General features: G+C 38.8%; 1 protein-coding gene and 1 non-coding gene across 2 annotated transcripts; one reads left to right on the forward strand and one right to left on the reverse strand.

Moving 5' to 3' along the window:
* Positions 1-2,918: 2,918 nt before the first annotated feature.
* On the reverse strand, positions 2,919-3,026 carry LOC148554720 (small nucleolar RNA R71). Its single transcript, XR_015887237.1, has one exon. It is a non-coding gene; the product is annotated as a small nucleolar RNA R71 (small nucleolar RNA).
* Positions 3,027-14,838: 11,812 nt separating this feature from the next.
* Positions 14,839-15,555, forward strand: LOC148554721 (uncharacterized). The gene has a single exon (XM_088490454.1). It carries the CDS (start codon positions 14,839-14,841, stop codon positions 15,553-15,555), a length of 717 nt encoding a protein of 238 aa, XP_088346580.1.
* Positions 15,556-19,999: the final 4,444 nt, after the last annotated feature.

Raw genomic sequence — 19,999 nt, forward strand, 5'->3', positions numbered from 1 at the left:
AAAAAGATAGTAAATCCTATTCCAGCATGATCGAGAACCGACAGATGAATAGCCGTGTCGTGACAGGGTGCGTTGACCATTTTCACTGAGAGGATAAGATGAAGCCATTGACAAGGGTGATGCCTCCAGACGATTAGCCGTGCCGTGACAGGGCATTGGATCATTTTCCCGAGAGATGACCGAAAGTAGCCATTGACAGTGGTGATGTATCACATAAAGCCAGCCATGGAAAGGAGTAAGACTGATTGGATGAAGATAGCAGGAAAGCAGAGGTTCAGAGGAACGAAAGCATCTCCATTCGCTTATCTGAAATTCTCACCAATGAATTACATAAGTATTTCTATCCCTATTCTATTAATTATAATTCGAAAACACCATTATCAATTTATATCTGCCTAACTGAGATTTGCAAGGTGACCATAGCTTGCTTCATACCAACAATCTCCGTGGGATTCGACCCTTACTCACGTAAGGTATTACTTGGACGACCCAGTGCACTTGCTGGTTAGTTACACGGAGTTGTGAACCATGGTCTTGGCATCATGTTTTTGGCGCCATTTCCAGGGAAAGAAAGAGCAATGAATTTTACATAATTAAAGTGTAATCACGATTCCGCGTACCAAGTTTTTGGCACCGTTGCCGGGGATTGTTCGAGTTTGGACAACTGACGGTTCATCTTGTTGCTCAGATTAGGTAATTTTCTTTTTGTTTTCTTTTCAAAAAAATTTCGAAAAAAAAATTTTATTTTTAAAATAAAAATGTTTTCAAAAATAAATTATTCTATGGCTTCAAAACTTTCAAGAATGAATTCTAGAGTTTCATGGTAACATGTTGAATCCTATTTGGCTGAAAAGCCATACCCAAACCCCTTTGGGATTGGTCTTCAACTAATCACCTCAATAGATGTAAATCCATTCTAAAGCTTGAATGGCTATTAAGCCATGTCTGACCCTTTGATTGGGGCTTTAGACTAAAGAGCACAAGATTCCTGGAATTCATATTAAAGATTTTGAAATCTTTATTTTTGTTTTTCAAATAATTTTCGAAAAAAATACAAAAAAATTAGAAAATCATAAAAATCAAAAATATTTTTTGTGTTCTTGTTTGAGTCATGTGTCATGTTATAAGTTTGGTGTCAATTGCATTTGCATCTTGCATTTTTTCGAAAATTTCATGCATTCATAGTGTTCTTCATGATCTTCAAGTTGTTCTTGGTAAGTCTTCTTGTTTGATCTTTGCATTTGCATGTTTTGTGTCTTTTCTTGTTTTTCATATGCATTCTTGAATTCTTAGTGCCTAAGCATTAAAGATTTCTAAGTTTGGTGTCATGCATGTTTTCTTTGCATTAAAAATTTTTCAAAAATATGTTCTTGGTGTTCATCTTGACATTCATAGTGTTCTTGGTGTTCATCTTGACATTCATAGCATTCTTGCATGCATTCATTGTTTTGATCTAAAAATCTTCATGCATTGCATAATTTTCATGTTTTTCTCTCTCATCATAAAAATTCAAAAATCAAAAAAATATCTTTCCCTTTTTCTCTCATCAAATTCGAAAATTTGGATTGACTTTTTCAAAAATTTTTAAAATCAAGTTGTTTCTTATGAGTCAAATCAAATTTTCAATTTGAAAATCTTATCTTTTTCAAAATCTTTTTCAAAAATCAAATCTTTTTCAAATTTCTTAGTTATTTTCGAAAATTCCAAAAATATTTTTCAAAAATCTTTTTCTTATTTTTATATCAAATTTTCGAAAATAACAATAACAATTAATGTTTTGATTCAAAAATTTTAAGTTTGTTACTTGCTTGTTAAGAAAGATTCAAACTTTAAGTTCTAGAATCATATCTTGTGATTTCTTGTGAATCAAGTCATTAATTGTGTTTTTAAAAATCAAATCTTTTTTTTTCAAAAAAAAAACTAATTTCTATCCTATCTTTTCAAAAATATCTTCCCATCATATCTTTTTCAAAAATTTGATTTAAAAATATCTTTTCTAACTTCCTAACTTCTTATCTTTTCAAAATTGACTTTCAAAATTTGTTTCAACTAACTAACTAACTTTTTGTTTGTTTCTATCTTTTTCAAAACCACCTAACTAACTCTCTCTCTCTCTCATTTTCGAAAATATCTTCCCTCTTTTTCAAAATTTCTTTTTAATTAACTAATTATTTCAATTTTTAATTTTAATTTTCGAAAATTACTAACCTTTTTCAAAAACCATTTTCGAAAATCACTAACTCCTTTTTCAAAAATAATTTTCGAAAATTTTCTTCTCTCTCATCTCCTTCTATTTGTTTATTCATCTACTAACATCTCTCCCTTACTCAAAAAAAAAGGGGATCTCTATTATTATTATTTTTCTATGCCCTCTTCTTTGTCATATGAGCAGGAGCAAGGACAAGAATATTCTTGTTGAAGCAGATCCAGAACCTGAAAGGACTCTGAAGAGAAAACTAAGAGAAGCTGAATTACAACAAACCAGCAAGCACCTGTCAGAAATTTTCGAACAGGAAGAGGAGATGGTAGCCGAAAATAATAATAATGTAAGGAAGATGCTTGGTGACTTTACTGCACCTAATTCCAATTTATATGGAAGAAGCATCTCCATTCCTGCCATTGGAGCAAACAAGTTTGAGCTTAAACCTCAATTAGTTTCTCTGATGCAGCAGAACTGCAAGTTTCATGGACTTCCATCTGAAGATCCTTTTCAGTTCTTAACTGAATTCTTGCAGATCTGTGATACTGTTAAGACTAATGGAGTAGATCCTGAAGTCTACAGGCTCATGCTTTTCCCTTTTGCTGTAAGAGACAGAGCTAGAATATGGTTGGACTCTCAACCTAAGGATAGCCTGAACTCTTGGGATAAGCTGATCACGGCTTTCTTAGCCAAGTTCTTTCCTCCTCAAAAGCTGAGCAAACTTAGAGTGGATGTCCAAACCTTCAAACAAAAAGATGGTGAATCCCTCTATGAAGCTTGGGAAAGATACAAACAGTTGACCAAAAAGTGTCCTTCTGACATGCTTTCAGAATGGACCATCCTGGATATATTCTATGATGGTTTATCTGAGTTATCAAAGATGTCATTGGATACTTCTGCAGGTGGATCCATTCACCTAAAGAAAACGCCTGCAGAAGCTCAAGAACTCATTGACATGGTTGCTAATAACCAGTTCATGTACACTTCTGAGAGGAATCCTGTAAGTAATGGGACGCCTATGAAGAAGGGAGTTCTTGAAGTTGATACTCTGAATGCCATATTGGCTCAGAACAAAATATTGACTCAGCAAGTCAATATGATTTCTCAGAGTCTGAATGAAATGCAAGCTGCATCCAACAGTACTCAAGAGGCATCTTCTGAAGAAGAAGCTTATGATCCTGAGAACCCTGCAATAGCAGAGGTAAATTATATGGGTGAACCTTATGGAAACACCTATAATCCATTATGGAGAAATCATCCAAATTTCTCATGGAAGGATCAAAAGCCTCAACAAGGCTTTAATAATGGTGGAAGAAACAGGTTTAGCAACAGCAATTCTTTTCCATCATCCACTCAGCAACAGACAGAGAATTCTGAACAAAATACCTCTAATTTGGCAAACTTAGTCTCTGATCTGTCCAAGGCCACTGTAAGTTTCATGAATGAAACAAGGTCTTCCATTAGAAATTTGGAAGCACAAGTGGGCCAGCTGAGTAAGAGGATCACTGAAATCCCTCCTAGTACTCTCCCAAGCAATACAAAAGAGAACCCAAAAGGAGAGTGCAAGGCCATTGACATAAGCACCATGGCCGAACCTGCAAGGGAAGGAGAGGACGTGAATCCCAAGGAGGAGGACCTCCTAGGACGTCTAGTGATCAACAAGGAGCTTCCCTCTGAGGAACCAAAGGACTCTGAGGCTCATCTAGAGACCATAGAGATTCCATTGAACCTCCTTATGCCCTTCATGAGCTCTGATGAGTATTCCTCTTCTGAAGAGAATGAGGATGTTACTAACGAGAAAACTGCCAAGTTCCTTGGTGCAATCATGAAGCTGAATGCCAAATTATTTGGTATTGAGACTTGGGAAGATGAACCTCCCTTGTTCACCAATGAACTAAGTGATCTGGATCAACTGACATTGCCTCAGAAGAGACAGGATCCTGGAAAGTTCATAATACCTTGTACCATAGGCACCATGATCTTTAAGGCTCTGTGTGACCTTGGTTAAGGGATAAACCTCATGCCCCTCTCTGTAATAGAGAAACTAGGAATCTATGGAGTGCAAGCTGCTAAAATCTCATTAGAGATGGCAGACAATCCAAGAAAACAGGCTTATGGACAAGTAGAGGACGTGTTAGTAAAGGTTGAGGGCCTTTACATCCCTACTGATTTCATAGTCCTGGATACTGGAAAGGAAGAGGATGAATCCATCATCCTAGGAAAACCTTTCCTAGCCACAGCAAGAGCTGTGATTAATGTTGACAGAGGTGAACTAGTCCTTCAATGGAATGAGGACTCCCTTGTGTTTAAAACTCAAGGAACTCCCTCTGCAACCATGGAGAGGAAGCATGAAAAGCTTCTCTCAAAGCAGAGTCAACCCAAGCCCCCACAGTCAAACTCTAAGTTTGGTGTTGGGAGGCCACAACCAAATTCTAAGTTTGGTGTTGAACTCCCATATCCAAACTCTAAGTTTGGTGTTAGAGAGTCTCAACAATGCTCTGAACATCTGTGAGGCTCCATGAGAGCCCACTGTCAAGCTATTGACATTAAATAAGCGCTTATTGGGAGACAACCCAATTTTTATTTATCTAACTATATTTTTCTTAGTTATATGTCTTTATAGGTTCATGATCATGTAGAGTCACAAAATAAATATAAAAAATTAAAAACGGAATCAAAAACAGCAGAAAAAAAATCACACCCTGGAGGAAGCATCTGCCTGGCGTTCAACGCCAGAACAGAGCATGGTTCTGGCGCTGAACGCCCAAAATGGGCAGCATCCTGGCGCTGAATGCCCAGAACAAGCATGGTTCTGGCGTTCAACGCCAGAAATGGCAACAAATGGGCGTTGAACGCCCAAAATGGGCACCAACCTGGCGTTGAACGCCCAGAGTTGTGTGCAAGGGCATTTTACATGCCTAAATTGGTGCAGGGATGTAAATGCCTTGACACCTCAGGATCTGTGGACCCCACAGGATCCCCACCTACCTCATCATCTCTCTTTCCATTCATGATCATCCCTTCTGTTTTCCATTTACCACCCATATGGCCAAATACACACATCCATCCATCTCCTCCATATCTTCTTCTTCTTCTTCTATTCTTTCTTCTTTTGCTCGAGGGCGAGCAACATTCTAAGTTTGGTGTGGTAAAAGCATAGATTTTTTGTTTTTTCCATAACCATTGATGGCACCTAAGGCCAGAGAAACCTCTATAAAGAGGAAAGGGAAGACAAAAGCTTCCATCAAGGGTCTATAGCTCAGTGGTAGAACATTTGACTGCAAATCAAGAGATCCCTGAGATACCTCAGGGGATACATTTTCTTCCACACAATTATTGGAAGCAACTAAGGGTGGAACATCAAGAGCACTCCATCATCCTTCATGAAAGCAGAGAAGATCTAAAAGCAATGAAGGAGGAGCAACAAAGGTAAGGAAGAGACATAGAAGAGCTCAAGGACATCATTTGTTCCTCAAGAAGGAAACGCCACCATCACTAAGGTGGATTCATTCCTTATTCTTATTTCTTCTGTTTTTCATTTTCTCTATGATAAATGCTTATCCATGTTTGTGTCTTCATTACATGATCATTAGTAGTTAGTAACTATGTCTTAAAGTTATGAATGTCCTATGAATCCATCACCTCTCTTAAATGAAAAATGTTTTAATTCAAAAGAACAAGAAGTACATGAGTTTCGAATTTATCCTTGAACTTAGCTTAATTATATTGATGTGATGACAATGCTTCTTGGTTTCTGAATGAATGCTTGAACAGTGCATATGTCTTTTGAAGTTGTTGTTTAAGAATGTTAAATATGTTGGCTCTTGAAAGAATGATGACAAGGAGACATGTTATTTGATAATCTGAAAAATCATAAAAATGATTCTTGAAGCAAGAAAAAGCAGCAAAGAACAAAGCTTGCAAAAAAAAATAGGCGAAAAAAAAATAAGAAAAAAAGAAAAAGCAAGCAGAAAAAGCCAAAGCTCTTAAAACCAAGAGGCAAGAGCAAAAAGCCAATAACCCTTAAAACCAAAAGGCAAGGGTAAATAAAAAGGATCCCAAGGCTTTGAGCATCAGTGGATAGGAGGGCCTAAAGGAATAAAATCCTGGTCTAAGTGGCTAAACCAAGCTGTCCCTAACCATGTGCTTGTGGCGTGTAGGTGTCAAGTGAAAACTTGAGACTGAGCGGTTAAAGTCAAGGTCCAAAGCAAAAAAAGAGTGTGCTTAAGAACCCTGGACACCTCTAATTGGGGACTTTAGCAAAGCTGAGTCACAATCTAAAAAGGTTCACCCAGTTATGTGTCTGTGGCATTTATGTATCCGGTGGTAATACTGGAAAACAAAGTGCTTAGGGCCACGGCCAAGACTCATAAAGAAGCTGTGTTCAAGAATCATCATATTGAACTAGGAAAATCAATAACACTATCTGAACTCTGAGTTCCTATAGATGCCAATCATTCTGAACCTCAATGGATAGAGTGAGATGCCAAAACTATTCAAGAGGCAAAAAGCTATAAGTCCCGCTCATTTGATTGGAGCTATGTTTCATTGATAGTTTGGAATTTATAGTATATTCTCTTCTTTTTATCCTATTTGATTTTCAGTTGCTTGGGGACAAGCAACAATTTAAGTTTGGTGTTGTGATGAGCGGATAATTTATACGCTTTTTGGCATTGTTTTTAGTATATTTTTAGTAGAATCTAGTTACTTTTAGGGATGTTTTCATTAGTTTTTATGTTAAATTCACATTTCTGGACTTTACTATGAGTTTGTGTATTTTTCTATGATTTCAGGTATTTTATGGCTGAAATTGAGGGACTTGAGCAGAAATCAGATTCAGGGGTTGAAGAAGGACTGCTGATGCTGTTGGATTCTGACCTCCCTGCACTCAAAATGGATTTTCTGGAGCTACAGAACTCAAAATGGCGCGCTTCTAATTGCGTTGGAAAGTAGACATCCAGAGCTTTCCAGCAATATATAATAGTCCATACTTTGGCCAAGAATAGATGATGTAAACTGGCGTTCAACACCAGCTCTCTGCCCAATTCTGGCGTCCAGCGCCAGAAAAGGATCCAAAATCAGAGTTGAACGCCCAAACTGGCACAAATACTGGCGTTCAACTCCACAAATGGCCTCTACACGTCCAACACTCAAGCTCAGCCCAAGCACACACCAAGTGGGCCCCGGAAGTGGATTTATGCATCAATTACTTATTTCTGTAAACCCTAGTGACTAGTTTATTATAAATAGGACCTTTTACTATTGTATTAGACATCTTTGGTCTCAGTTTTAATCCATTGTTCATCTTAGGAGACTATTGATCACGTTTTAGGGGGCTGGCCGTCTCGGCCATGCCTGGACCTTTCACTTATGTATTTTCAACGGTAGAGTTTCTACACTCCATAGATTAAGGTGTGGAGCTCTGCTGTTCCTCAAAGATTAATACAAAGTACTACTGTTTTCTATTCAATTCATCTTATTTCGCTTCTAAGATATTCATTCGTACTTCAATCTGAATGTGATGAACGTGACAATCATCATCATTCCCTATGAACGCGTGCTTGACAACCACTTCCGTTCTACCTTAGACTGAATGAGTATCTCTTAGATCTCTTAATCAGAATCTTCGTGGTGTAAGCTAGAATGATGGCAGCATTCACGAGAATCCGGAAGGTCTAAACCTTGTCTGTGGTATTCTGAGTAGGATTCAATGAATGAATGACTGTGACGAGCTCCAAAATCGCGATTGCAGGGCGTTAGTGACAGACGCAAAAGGATAGTAAATCCTATTCTAGCATGATCGAGAACCGACAGATGAATAGCCGTGCCGTGACAGGGTGCGTTGACCATTTTCACTGAGAGGATAAGATGAAGCCATTGACAAGGGTGATGCCTCCAGACGATTAGCCGTGCCGTGACAGGGCATTGGATCATTTTCCCGAGAGATGACCGAAAGTAGCCATTGACAGTGGTGATGTATCACATAAAGCCAGCCATGGAAAGGAGTAAGACTGATTGGATGAAGATAGCAGGAAAGCAGAGGTTCAGAGGAACGAAAGCATCTCCATTCGCTTATCTGAAATTCTCACCAACGAATTACATAAGTATTTCTATCCCTATTCTATTAATTATAATTCGAAAACACCATTATCAATTTATATCTGCCTAACTGAGATTTGCAAGGTGACCATAGCTTGCTTCATACCAACAATCTCCGTGGGATTCGACCCTTACTCACGTAAGGTATTACTTGGACGACCCAGTGCACTTGCTGGTTAGTTACACGGAGTTGTGAACCATGGTCTTGGCATCATGTTTTTGGCGCCATTTCCAGGGAAAGAAAGAGCAATGAATTTTACATAATTAAAGTGTAATCACGATTTCGCGTACCAAAATACAATGGCACATTTAACAATTTAATAGAATCATAGAACTTTGCAATTCGGTAAACCTCGAATACGTAGTTAACAAACATTCAAGTTATACCAATAAAATTATAGCAAATTAATAAAAACCCAAAAAACAAACACCAAAAATCTCGGTGGAAGTTCATAGTCAACTACTATCAAAAGCAAAATGCACTAATCAAACCTATTCGCATAAATTGAACATGCAGCTTTAGTTCTCCTTCACCGCCTCTGTCATCCCAGATATTGCCCTTTCTTTCTTCCTTCAAAAGCATTACATTAGTAAACTTTTTCAGCTCATCATCATTATTTCTTGTCTTTGCCTTTTTAAACTCCCATGTCTGACCAATACTTAGGAATCTTGCACCCATTACTCGCAAAACCAAAATACAAAATCATTGACAGACTACAAATCTGAAAACCAACCACAACAAACACATTAATATCAACTAACACCTGGAGATAGTGATTGATATCGAGATCACCAACGTCTTCCACTTGTTGAATATTCTCGGCAGATTGAGCCACTTGATTGGCAAGACTACCAAATTGATAATGCTCACACCACAATGAATCAAAATCTTTGTCACCATAATAGCCATGCAGAAATTTCTAATTCTTCTGAATTGATAATGACTCTCCAATGTTCTCTTCTTCAACTTTCCCTTTCATTTGCATAGAGTCTAGTTTCTCATGTCCAGACATATCAACATTTTTTTCTTTTTAAATATAATTGTTTTGGCCTCAGTACTCACCTGCGTAACCTCCATTCCACTATCCTTTTCACGAATGGTAGTCGAGCCTTCTTTTTTCAACAGCCTTTCTTTTCTTCACCTAGGCCCTAAGCCCAACTGATATTACATTAGACGTTTTTTCACCTGCAACAAAAACAACCCATATTTCAATTAATAACATTTTAGTAGTATGTATTTTCAATATTTACCTATCCACTACCACTCTATCAGATTTAATCTTCAACATCTCAGGCACACCCAACAATTTATTTGCTGAAATATACTTAAATAAAAAATCCACCATCAGATTGTCATCTTCATTACGATCATCCACATCTAATACCTGACTCGGTCACCAACACCAATATAGCGAAAACTGTTCACACAAATTTTTATCTAAGTAAAGGGGAATTATATTCAAATTTTTTAACAAAATTTAACAATTTTTTACAATATTTTTAAAATTTTCAGATGACATATACATTATTTTTGCAATTTACATATTCTAAAAATATTTGCTACTCAATTTTATTTATGCCTTATCTAGTATATATAACATCACAATATTTGATAATTTTTTATTCTCAATAAATTAAAAATAATTATGATATTTTTACAAGTAATTTGATTAGTGTAAAAATAAACATGATATAAAATATATCAATTTTTGCTATTATCTTTTCTTTGCTGTTATGCTTTTGTACATGATCGAACTACCTTTATCTCTGTTATTATCAATTATTGAAAGCTAATAATTTTAGCCGAACTCTTGTTTAAAAGAAATTGAAGCAAAAATTGCATTAGCCATTGTTAAAATTTTAATAAAACTTCAAATCAAAAGCATGAACATCACTCACTGTAATAAAAGCATAGATGAAAATTCAAACTTGATTTTCTTCCAATTAAGGTCGGCACAATGAGCAAGACCCCACAACTCTATACAAATCTTTTCAAATTTTCTGGTAATATCATCTAGTGTTATATAATTTTAATTGCATACAATACATGCTTAACTTTCATGTTTCCATCAGAAATTGTGTTGGTACAATTTACAAGCATTTGATAAAAAAAATGATTTTCTTATCTTTGGTACATGATCAAGAGAAAAATTATATAAGATCCAAACAATCAAATACGACTAATCTCTTAATTTTAATGTGCTAGCTCAGAAATTTATCATCTATTCTATCTTTTTAGTAATGGTGAATATTTTAATTCTCATTATTAAATTTACGCATTACTCATAAATAAGTATTTGCTTTATTCCTTATTTTACATTGCTCTACTCTATTCACCATATTTATTCTTAGTCAACAAAAATTTCAAGCAATTTACAATGTTAACGACACTTTTAATTAATTTTCAGCAGAACAACTCGTATTCTTTTTGACACGTTAATAAGATACATATTTTCTTATTCTTTCTCAATTGTTTTCATGTATTATTGAAAACTTCTCTATTTATTATTTATATTGTTATTGTTAGTAATTATTGTTTTGTTCTTCAACTACATTTTAATTGTTGCTCATACTATCTTTTAATTGCTCAATGCTCATACTGTCGTATTCATGTCTTTTCCATTTTCTTTAATTATCTATTTTTGGAATGACGGAGTTTAGTTTTGACTGTAGCCAATAAATTCAAAATTTGCGTTTATAATATTAGCACAAATATGGAATTCAAAATTGATTTGTGAAGGTATCTGATGTCATTAGTTTGAATACATCATAACTTCTTTAAGATATATATTCTACATATTCAAATTGTTCCATTTTTACATAGTTTATCATTTTATATGTCATAATCAATCATTACAACAATCCGATAATAAACTCGACTTTCACTCAATTCAAGAACAAATTCATCTTTCAATCTGAGAGCAAACTCAGCCTTCAATCACTCATAATCGGCAACTATAAGTCATAATTGTCTCCAACAAACCGGCAATTATAAGTCGAAGTCATTTCTAATAATCTGACACCTATAAGTCAGAATCACTTCAAACAAATCAATAATTATAAGTCAGAATCAGTCCAAGCATACCGACACCTATAAGTCGGCATCAGTCCAACAAACAATCTCGTTCAACAATATACTTGTATAACCAACACCTTTTCCAATGACAAGCTTGTCCAACTTTATTTTCAAGATTATCAAGTTGATCTTGGGGGCTAATCCTCATATCTCTGAATTATAACACAACCGCATTTCTTCTATATCCTGCTGAGTTATAACTTAATATTTATAAAAGCTCAACCTGCTTCTCTTAAAAATAAACAGGTCAAGCTTGGGGGATATGATCTGGTCATTATAACTCGGCAACTGCAAGCTATAATTCGAATATTAGGTCAAGTTAGGATTTTCATGACTTAAATTACCAACACATAACTCGGTCGTTTTACCTCAAACTCGGCTATTACATTCTGGCCCATTCCGTATAACTCGGCCAATGGAACTTATACCTCGGCCCTAATTTATCCATTGATCTACTAGCTATAGCTCGGCCCAAATTTACCTCGATCCGTTAGCTATACCTCGGCCTACTTATACTTATAAATCATAATCCAAATGAGATAATAAAAGTGACTTATCTTCAGTTAGAGAGAATCTCGGCTTTAATATAATCATCTGAATATATTCAGGAGCAGTTATTGCAAAATCAGACAGGCCTCCTTAATAGTTCCACAATACTAGGTGTTCCGAGGGTTACCTGAATCTGTAAGTCGATCTCGGACGAGATCTTCTGTGCTGGTCGGAGATGACGGGCCCGGCTGGTGGGTGGCGGCCAGAGCTGTCGTGTCCGACTTGTTGGACTTGCTGCACTGCTGATCCTTGGTCACCGGAGGGTGGGGGGTACCTGCAAGAGACTCCGATGCTTAAGTTAGCATGGGTATTAAACAGGTTTTTAGTAGAATCAGAGTATGAGTTATACTTGGGTGCTCCAATGTATTTATAATGGTTGTAGAGTGACCTTTTTAGATAAGATAAGTTAGTTATCTTATCTTATCTTTATCTTTAAGTTGAGGTCAGCTTATCTTCAAGGGAACCGCCCTTATCTCTATAGGCTTGGACTGCCTTTGGATTTGGGTCGTATTCCTCTATTTGGGCCCTTTACTGGGCTTTTCTGTCGATTTGACCGACTTCTTTTTGAGAAGAGGTCGGATAGCCTGACCTGAAGAGGTCGGTCGCTTTATTGCTGATCATCCCGGATCGGATAGCTCGAACCAGGGTATGAACAGTGTCCCTGCTTGAGCTCGGTCTTCTGCTTTGAGGTCGAGTCCTTGACTTCGATCTTTCTCTAGTGAAGCCGAACTCGAGCATTTTGTCGATTCCTTTCTTTGTAGAACCTTTTTGAATGTGGAACGCTTTCCTCTAAAAGCGCGCGCTTTTATATCAGCGCTTTGTTCTTGGGAACGTGCGAGAGTTTAATACCTTCATTAATTGATATTAATTGCCCCGTTTTCCTTGGCTTTTATTTTTGAATTTTTACGATCAAAAAACGGTTTCTCTTCCTCGTCTTTCTTCGTAACTTCTCCCTTCACTCTCTCACTTTCTGTTTTCGCCTGCATTTTGCCTTTTCTTGCGCTGCAGCATCATTTGGCGATTTTCTGGGTGATTCCATCTTTCCATCTTTAATCTCCTTTGAAGCTTCTTTCTTCGTTTAGGTTGGTTTTTCTTCCTTTCTCTTTTCCACGTCATTTTCTTGTCTGATTTTGAGAACGTTTTGATTTTGCTTGGAGAAAGTTTGGATCTTTCTGCTTTTGCCGTGCCTGATTGCTGTTGTAATGTGTGTTCTGGGAGTTTCTTCGTCTTTTGCATGAGCCTTTTCGTCTTTCCTCTTTGTTTGATGCTTTTATGTTTTGCATGTTATCACCGTTTCTGTTTGTGCTTTTGATTTTGAAGTTTTGGAATGATGACTTTGTTTGATTCTGAAAAAGGTTGTGTCATTGACGATTTTCGCTTGGCATGTTTGATGTTGGCGATGCTCTTTGCTGATAGACTGTAGGAAGATAGTGGCTTTGATGACTTTGTGTTTTCCTTTTTCGAAACGTTTGTTATTTGAGATCTTCTTTTCTTGTTTTGAGAAATGTCGGGACGTGAGCTGTAGATTTTTCCTGAAATCTTGCTTTGTTACTGCCTCCAAAGGATGCCCCAGGGCTTTGGTTTTGAGTCTTGGGGTTTTCCTTTTCTGTTTGTTTGTCTGGATCATATTAGTCGAGTTGTTTTGCCCCTCGTCTGAGATGTTTTTTAGTAATCCAATCTTCTTTTCTTATTGTAGGATTAGTTGGCCTCATGTCTTCTTGCAATAACATTGTAGAGATGTCTTCTAAAGTTCCTGAGGGAATGTCCGATTGGCTGGACTCCCTTGTCTTAATGTGTGTCTCTGTTGTGGATGCTGAGTTTTGTGTAGAGCTGAGGAAACGTCATAGGGTTTGTGATGGTGGTGCCCGAGAGAGAGATTATGAGCTTGTGGCGCCCGACTCTGACGAGAGGGTTTGTTTTCTTACTTCTGTCGAGGGGGAGCGTCCCTTTTTCTACGCCTATGAATATTTCTTCAGCCAGTTGGACATTACTTTTCCTTTTACTGCTTTCGAGACCGACTTGTTGTGGTTGTGTAACATTGCCCCATCCTAGCTTCATCCGAATTCCTGGGGTTTTATCAAGATTTTTCAGCTGCTTTGCCAAGAGTTAGGCATAACACCTTCTCAGACTCTTTTCCTCTATCTTTTTGTTTCTGCCAAGCCTGGAGGTTCTTCCAAAAAGAAAGCTTCCTGGGTTTCTTTCAGGTCGGCCCAGGGGCATAAAGTTTTTGCCATGTACGATGAGTCTTTTAAGGATTTTAAGAATTACTTCTTTAGAGTCCGTGCTGTGGAGGGGGCCCGCCCCTTTTTTCTTGATGAAAATGATGAGCCTGCTTTTCCTCTAGAATGGCAAAGGAATGTAAGAGTGTCTCGCTATATATGGGAGATGCTTGACGAGGTTGAGCGGGCTTTTGTAATTATTCTTGAAGATTTATGGGGGGAACCACCCCATCTTGATACAAAAATTTTTTTGAGTGACCCGTCTTTAGTTCGAACTGCTTTGGGTACTGTCCGACTTGTTTCTATACTTGCTTCTTAGTTTTGCTTCTTCTAGATTGTAACTCATCACTATGGTTGATTCTGTATTTTCAAAGATGTCGAAAAACAACGATTCCATGAAGGTCTTCAAGAAGGCAAGGAAGGCTGCAGCTGCTCAAAATATCTCGGCTAAGGCGGCAGGAGAGGGATCTTCTCAAGTTTTGGTGAAGTCGCCCGTGCCGAGTTCTCCTGGGCCAAGAGAAGTGATCCCCACTCCTCGAGTTCATCTGGCTGACCCTCCACAGACTTCTGCTACTATTTCTGGTGCTCTTCCCAACAAAAAACAAAAAACAATTGAGCCTTTCAACCTTGATTCTCCTGACTTTGATGCGGTGGAGTTTGTTGACCAATAGATCGGTCCTTATGGTGCCCTCCCCATGGATGATGTTTCGCTCCTCCACCACTTAGATTTTATAACTCGGAGTAGCATCAAGATGGCATATATGGGAGCCGCCCTGTATCGGACTGCTCAAAATCTTCCTCTTCATGCCACCAAAGCCTTCATGGAGGAGGCCAAACAAGAGTTCGATCGGATGAAGGGTCTGAAGGAGGAGTTTAAGGTGAAAATAGCCAAACTGGAGAAGGATCTGGAGAACGAGAAGGCTAGCTCTCTTGCCCTGGCGGCTTCTGTGAGGTTGGCCGAGGACACTGCGTTGAGGCATAAAGACAGTTACGTCACATCTTATCAGGAGGTGGTGCGTTTGAGGGAGGAGTTGGAGTCTGCCCGAGTTGACTACTCCGAGCTCCAAGGTCATCTTGTCGGCAGCGTGAATGCTGCTTATGATAATTTAAAGGAGCAGGTTCAAGTTCTTGCTCCTAAGGTTGACCTTACTCTCTTCAGCTTGGACAACGTTGTAAGGGATGGTAAAATTGTCCCCGACGACCAGGATGACGATGACGTCGGACCTCCCCCTGCGCCTGCTGGTAAAGTGTCGACTTCTATAACTCCTCCCGCTGGGATTGTTCGTCTGGAGTTAGATCCTGATTGTCAAATTCTGAATAGGGACGACGGTACAGTAGATGCAGTGCCTCTCCAGGCTCGCCCTCCTTCACCTCAGACTGATGCTGCCGAGAAGTCTTCTAATCTTAGCTGAATTTTCTTGGATATTTGTGTAGATAGCCCGGCTTGTGGGCTTTTAAACTCTTTATTTTGTAGTTTGAATATTTTGCTGATTGTTGATACTCCTTCTGGTTGCTTGTTTAGCAACTTTTTATTTTGAAAAAACAACAAGTAGCTTTCAAGCTTTTGGGCCTGACCCTGAAGCTTGTTATAATATTGTATTTTATATCATGCTTGTTTGCACTTGTCTTGGCATTTTTCTGGGTTTTAAGAATGCTGGAGCCTTGCTGCTCGGCCTCTTTGGATTGCTTTGTACTTATTGCTTGTAGCTTGGATCCTTTGAGGTCGTGGATGTGTGGATCCAACTTGTATTTCGGTTTTCTCGCTCTTACTTGTATTTATTTCTAGCAATCCATAACCGATTTATTTACGTTGGTCCTCTTTCCAGTTATTTTTGTAGTCCTCTTTTTTGGACCTTTGTCAGGTCTCTTTCAGGGACTACTTTTGTGGGAGACCGACTTCTTTGCATCGTCCTTTTCCAAGTTATTTTTGTAATCCTCTTTCTTGGACCCTTGTCAGGTCTCTTTTAGGGATTACTTTTATAACTTGTTTGTTGGGAGACCGACTTCTTCATATCGATCTCTTCTAAGTTATTTTGTAATCCTCTTTCTTGGACCTTTGTCAGGTCTCTTTCAGGGATTACTTTTATAACTCGTTTGTTGTAGGAGACCAACTTCGTCATGTCGATTTCTTCTAAGTTATTTTGTAATCCTCTTTCTTGGACCTTTGTCAGGTCTCTTTCAGGGATTACTTTTATAACTTGTTTGTTGTAGGAGACCGACTTCGTCATGTCGATCTCTTCTAAGTTATTTTGTAATCCTCTTTCTTGGACCTTTGTCAGGTCTCTTTCAGGGATTACTTTTATAACTTGTTTGTTGTAGGAGACCAACTTCATCATGTCGATCTCTTCTAAGTTATTTTGTAATCATATTTTTTGGACCTTTGTCAGGTCTCTTTCAGGGATTACTTTTGTAACTTGTTTGTTGTAGGAGACCGACTTCGTCATGTCGATCTCTTCTAAGTTATTTTGTAATCCTCTTTCTTGGACCTTTGTCAGGTCTCTTCCAGGGATTACTTTTATAACTTGTTTATTGTAGGAGACCGACTTCGTCATGTCGATCTCTTCTAAGTTATTTTGTAATCCTCTTTCTTGGACCTTTGTCAAGTCTCTTTCAGGGATTACTTTTATAACTTTATGTTTTGGGCCGACTTTGTCATGTCGGGCCCTTCGAAGTTAAAGTAATCCTCTTTAATAGGGTTGGCCAGACCTCTTTTCAGGGTTTACTTATAACTTGGGTTGACTTGGTCCGACTTCTTAACGTCGGCCAGTCTTTAAGTTATTATTTAGCAATCCATAAGACCTCGTCAGGTTCTTTTTCCATATCACTTTCGATAACTTCTTACATTATTCTGTGTTCATCTTTGCCGATTTGTAGAAGGTGGTTTCTATCTTTGTTTGGTCGACCTTTAGATGAATCGCGTTTTCATCTCTTTTGGTCTTTATCGTGATCGTGCAGTGAATTTGTTTCACTTTCTGCCAATCTGTTGCTTTATAATCGGACGATGAATGCTTCAGATTAATGCGTCTTGAGAATTTGTAGAATATCTAAAATATATTTTATTCAAAAGAAAGTGCAAATATATACATGCGGGAGTTTTTCATCCCTTTAAGTCGGATAATTTTTGAATCTCAACTTGGTGCCTCATTAAAAAACCTTTTTAGGAAAAAGAGTGCATCCTATTATGAGATCTTTTACCTTCTCTAGCTATAGTACCTTCGTAGGTTGTAGGCGTGCCATGATCTGGGAAGCTCTCGTCCATTGAGTTCGGACAATCTGTAGTAGCCCTTCCCAAGTACTTCTATGACTCGGTAGGGTCCTTTCCAGTTTGCTACCAGTTTTCCTTCTCCGGGTCGAGTTGTTCCAATGTCATTTCGGATTAGGATGAGATCATTCTCAGCGAAACCTCTTGGCACTACCTTTTGATTATATCTGGAAGCCATTCGACATTTTAGTGCTTCTTCCCTAATCCAAGCTCTTTCTTGGATTTCCAGAAGTAGGTCGAGCTCTTCCCTTTGAAGTTGGGAGTTGGCTTCCTCATTGTAATGAACGACTCTAGGCGACCCTTCCTCGATCTCTACTGGGATCATTGCTTCCGTTCCGTATGCTAATCGGAAGGGTGATTCCTTTGTGGTGGAATGTGGCGTCGTTCGATATGCCCATAGGACTTGTGGAAGCTCTTCAGCCCAAGCTCCCTTTGCGTCTTGTAATCTCCATTTTAACCCAGCCAATATGACTTTGTTGGCAGCTTCGGCCTGTCCATTGACTTGAGGATGTTCGACGGAGGTGAACTGGTGATTTATGTTCAAGTCGGCTACTAATTTTCTGAAGCCTGCATATGTGAATTGAGTGCCATTGTCTGTGGTGATGGAGTATGGAACCCCGAACCTTGTGACAATGTTCCTATATAGGAATTTCCAGCTTCTTTGAGCAGTGGCGTTGGCTAGGGGCTCTGCCTCGATCCACTTTGTGAAATAGTCTACCCTTACTATGAGAAATTTAACTTGTCCTGATCCCTGGGGGAAAGGTCCGAGGAGGTCGAGTCCCCATTTTGCAAATGGCCAAGGTGAGGTTACGCTGATGAGCTCTTCTGGCGGGGCGATGTGAAAGTTGGCATGTTTCTGGCATGGTGGGCATGTCCTTACAAACTATGTAGCTTCCTTTTGTAGAGTTGGCCAATAAAATCCCGCCCGGAGTACTTTTTTGGTGAGAGCTTGTGCTCCGAGATGATTACCACAAATGCCACTATGTACTTCCTCTAAAACTTCCTTTGTGTTGGAGGTCGGCACACATTTTAATAGTGGTATTGAAATCCCTCTTTTATATAGGGTGTTGTTTATGATAGTGTAGTACTGAGCCTCCCGTTTTAACCTCTTTGCCTCCTTTTCATCTGTGGGGAGTGTTTCTGTTTTGAGATAATTAATTATGGGGGTCATCCATCCTTGATCCTGACTTGTTATGGCTAGAACTTTTTTCTCTTCCGAGATTGACGGGTTCTGTAGCATTTCCTGGATGAGGCTTCTATTGTTGCCCCCTGGTTTGGTGCTGGCTAGTTTTGAGAGTGCGTCAACTCGGGCATTTTGTTCGTGGGGTATGTGGCAGATCTTATATTTCCTGAGTTGTCCGAGCTATTCCTTGGTTTTATCCAAATACTTTTTCATGGTGGGATCTTTGGCTTGGTAGCTCCCTGTTATTTGTGAGGTGACTACTTGTGAATCGCTGAAGATGTTGAGTTTTTGAGCTCCAACCTCCTTAGCCAACTTCAAACCAGCTAGTAACACTTCGTATTCCGCCTGGTTGTTTGAGGCTGAGAACCCAAATTTGATGGAGAGCTCAACTTGGGTTCCTTGGTTGCTTTCTATTATCACACCTGCGCCGCTTCCAGTCTTATTCGAGGAATTGTCCACGTAGAGATTCCATTATGTGGGGGTTTCCAGGGTATCTGTGAATTCTGCAATGAAGTCGGCCAAGTACTGTGATTTGATGGCTGTCCGAGCTTCATATTGGAGGTCAAACTCGGATAACTCGACTGCCCATTGTAAAATTCTGCCTGCTAGATCTATTTTTTGCAATATCCAATTTATGGGCTGGTCGGTTCGAACCTTAATGGTGTGAGCCTGGAAGTACGGGCGAAGTCGTTGAGATGTCAGTATGAGAGTATAGGCAAACTTTTCTATTTTTTGGTAGTTCAGCTCGGATCCCTGCAGCGCTTTACTAATGAAGTATACAGGTTGTTGCCCTTTGTCGTCCTCTCGAACCAGTGCTGAGGCTACTGCCCGACTTCCTACCGCAAGGTACAATACGAGTGGTTCTTCCTCTCGTGGTCGAGTTAGGATAGGTGGTCGTCCCAGGAAGCTTTTGAAATCCTGGAAGGCTTGCTCGCATTCCATTGTCCATTCAAACTTCTTTCCTTTCCTTAAAGTGGCATAGAAGGGGAGAGATCTTATCGCTGATCCTGCTAAGAATCTGGATAAGGCTACCAATCTCCCGTTGAGTTGTTGTACCTCTCTGACACAAGTTGGGCTCTTCATGTTGAGTATGGCCTGGCATTTGTCTGGATTTGCTTCAATTCCTCTTTGTGTGAGCATGAAACCTAAGAATTTGCCTGCTTCTACTGCAAAGGTGCATTTTGTGGGATTGAGTCGCATGTCATGCTTCCTTATAGTGTCGAACACTTGGGCCAGGTCGGACAATAATGTCTCTTCGCTTTGTGTCTTTATTAACATGTCGTCCACGTAGACTTCCATGATTTTTCCGATATGATCTGAAAAGACTTTATTCATTAGCCTTTGATAAGTAGCTCCCACATTCTTGAGACCGAAAGGCATCACGATGTAGCAGTAATTTGCTTTTGGTGTT

The sequence above is a fragment of the Arachis ipaensis genome, chromosome B6, assembly GCF_059453495.1.
Source record: "Arachis ipaensis isolate K30076 ecotype BB chromosome B6, ASM5945349v1, whole genome shotgun sequence".
Lineage (NCBI taxonomy): Eukaryota > Viridiplantae > Streptophyta > Magnoliopsida > Fabales > Fabaceae > Arachis > Arachis ipaensis.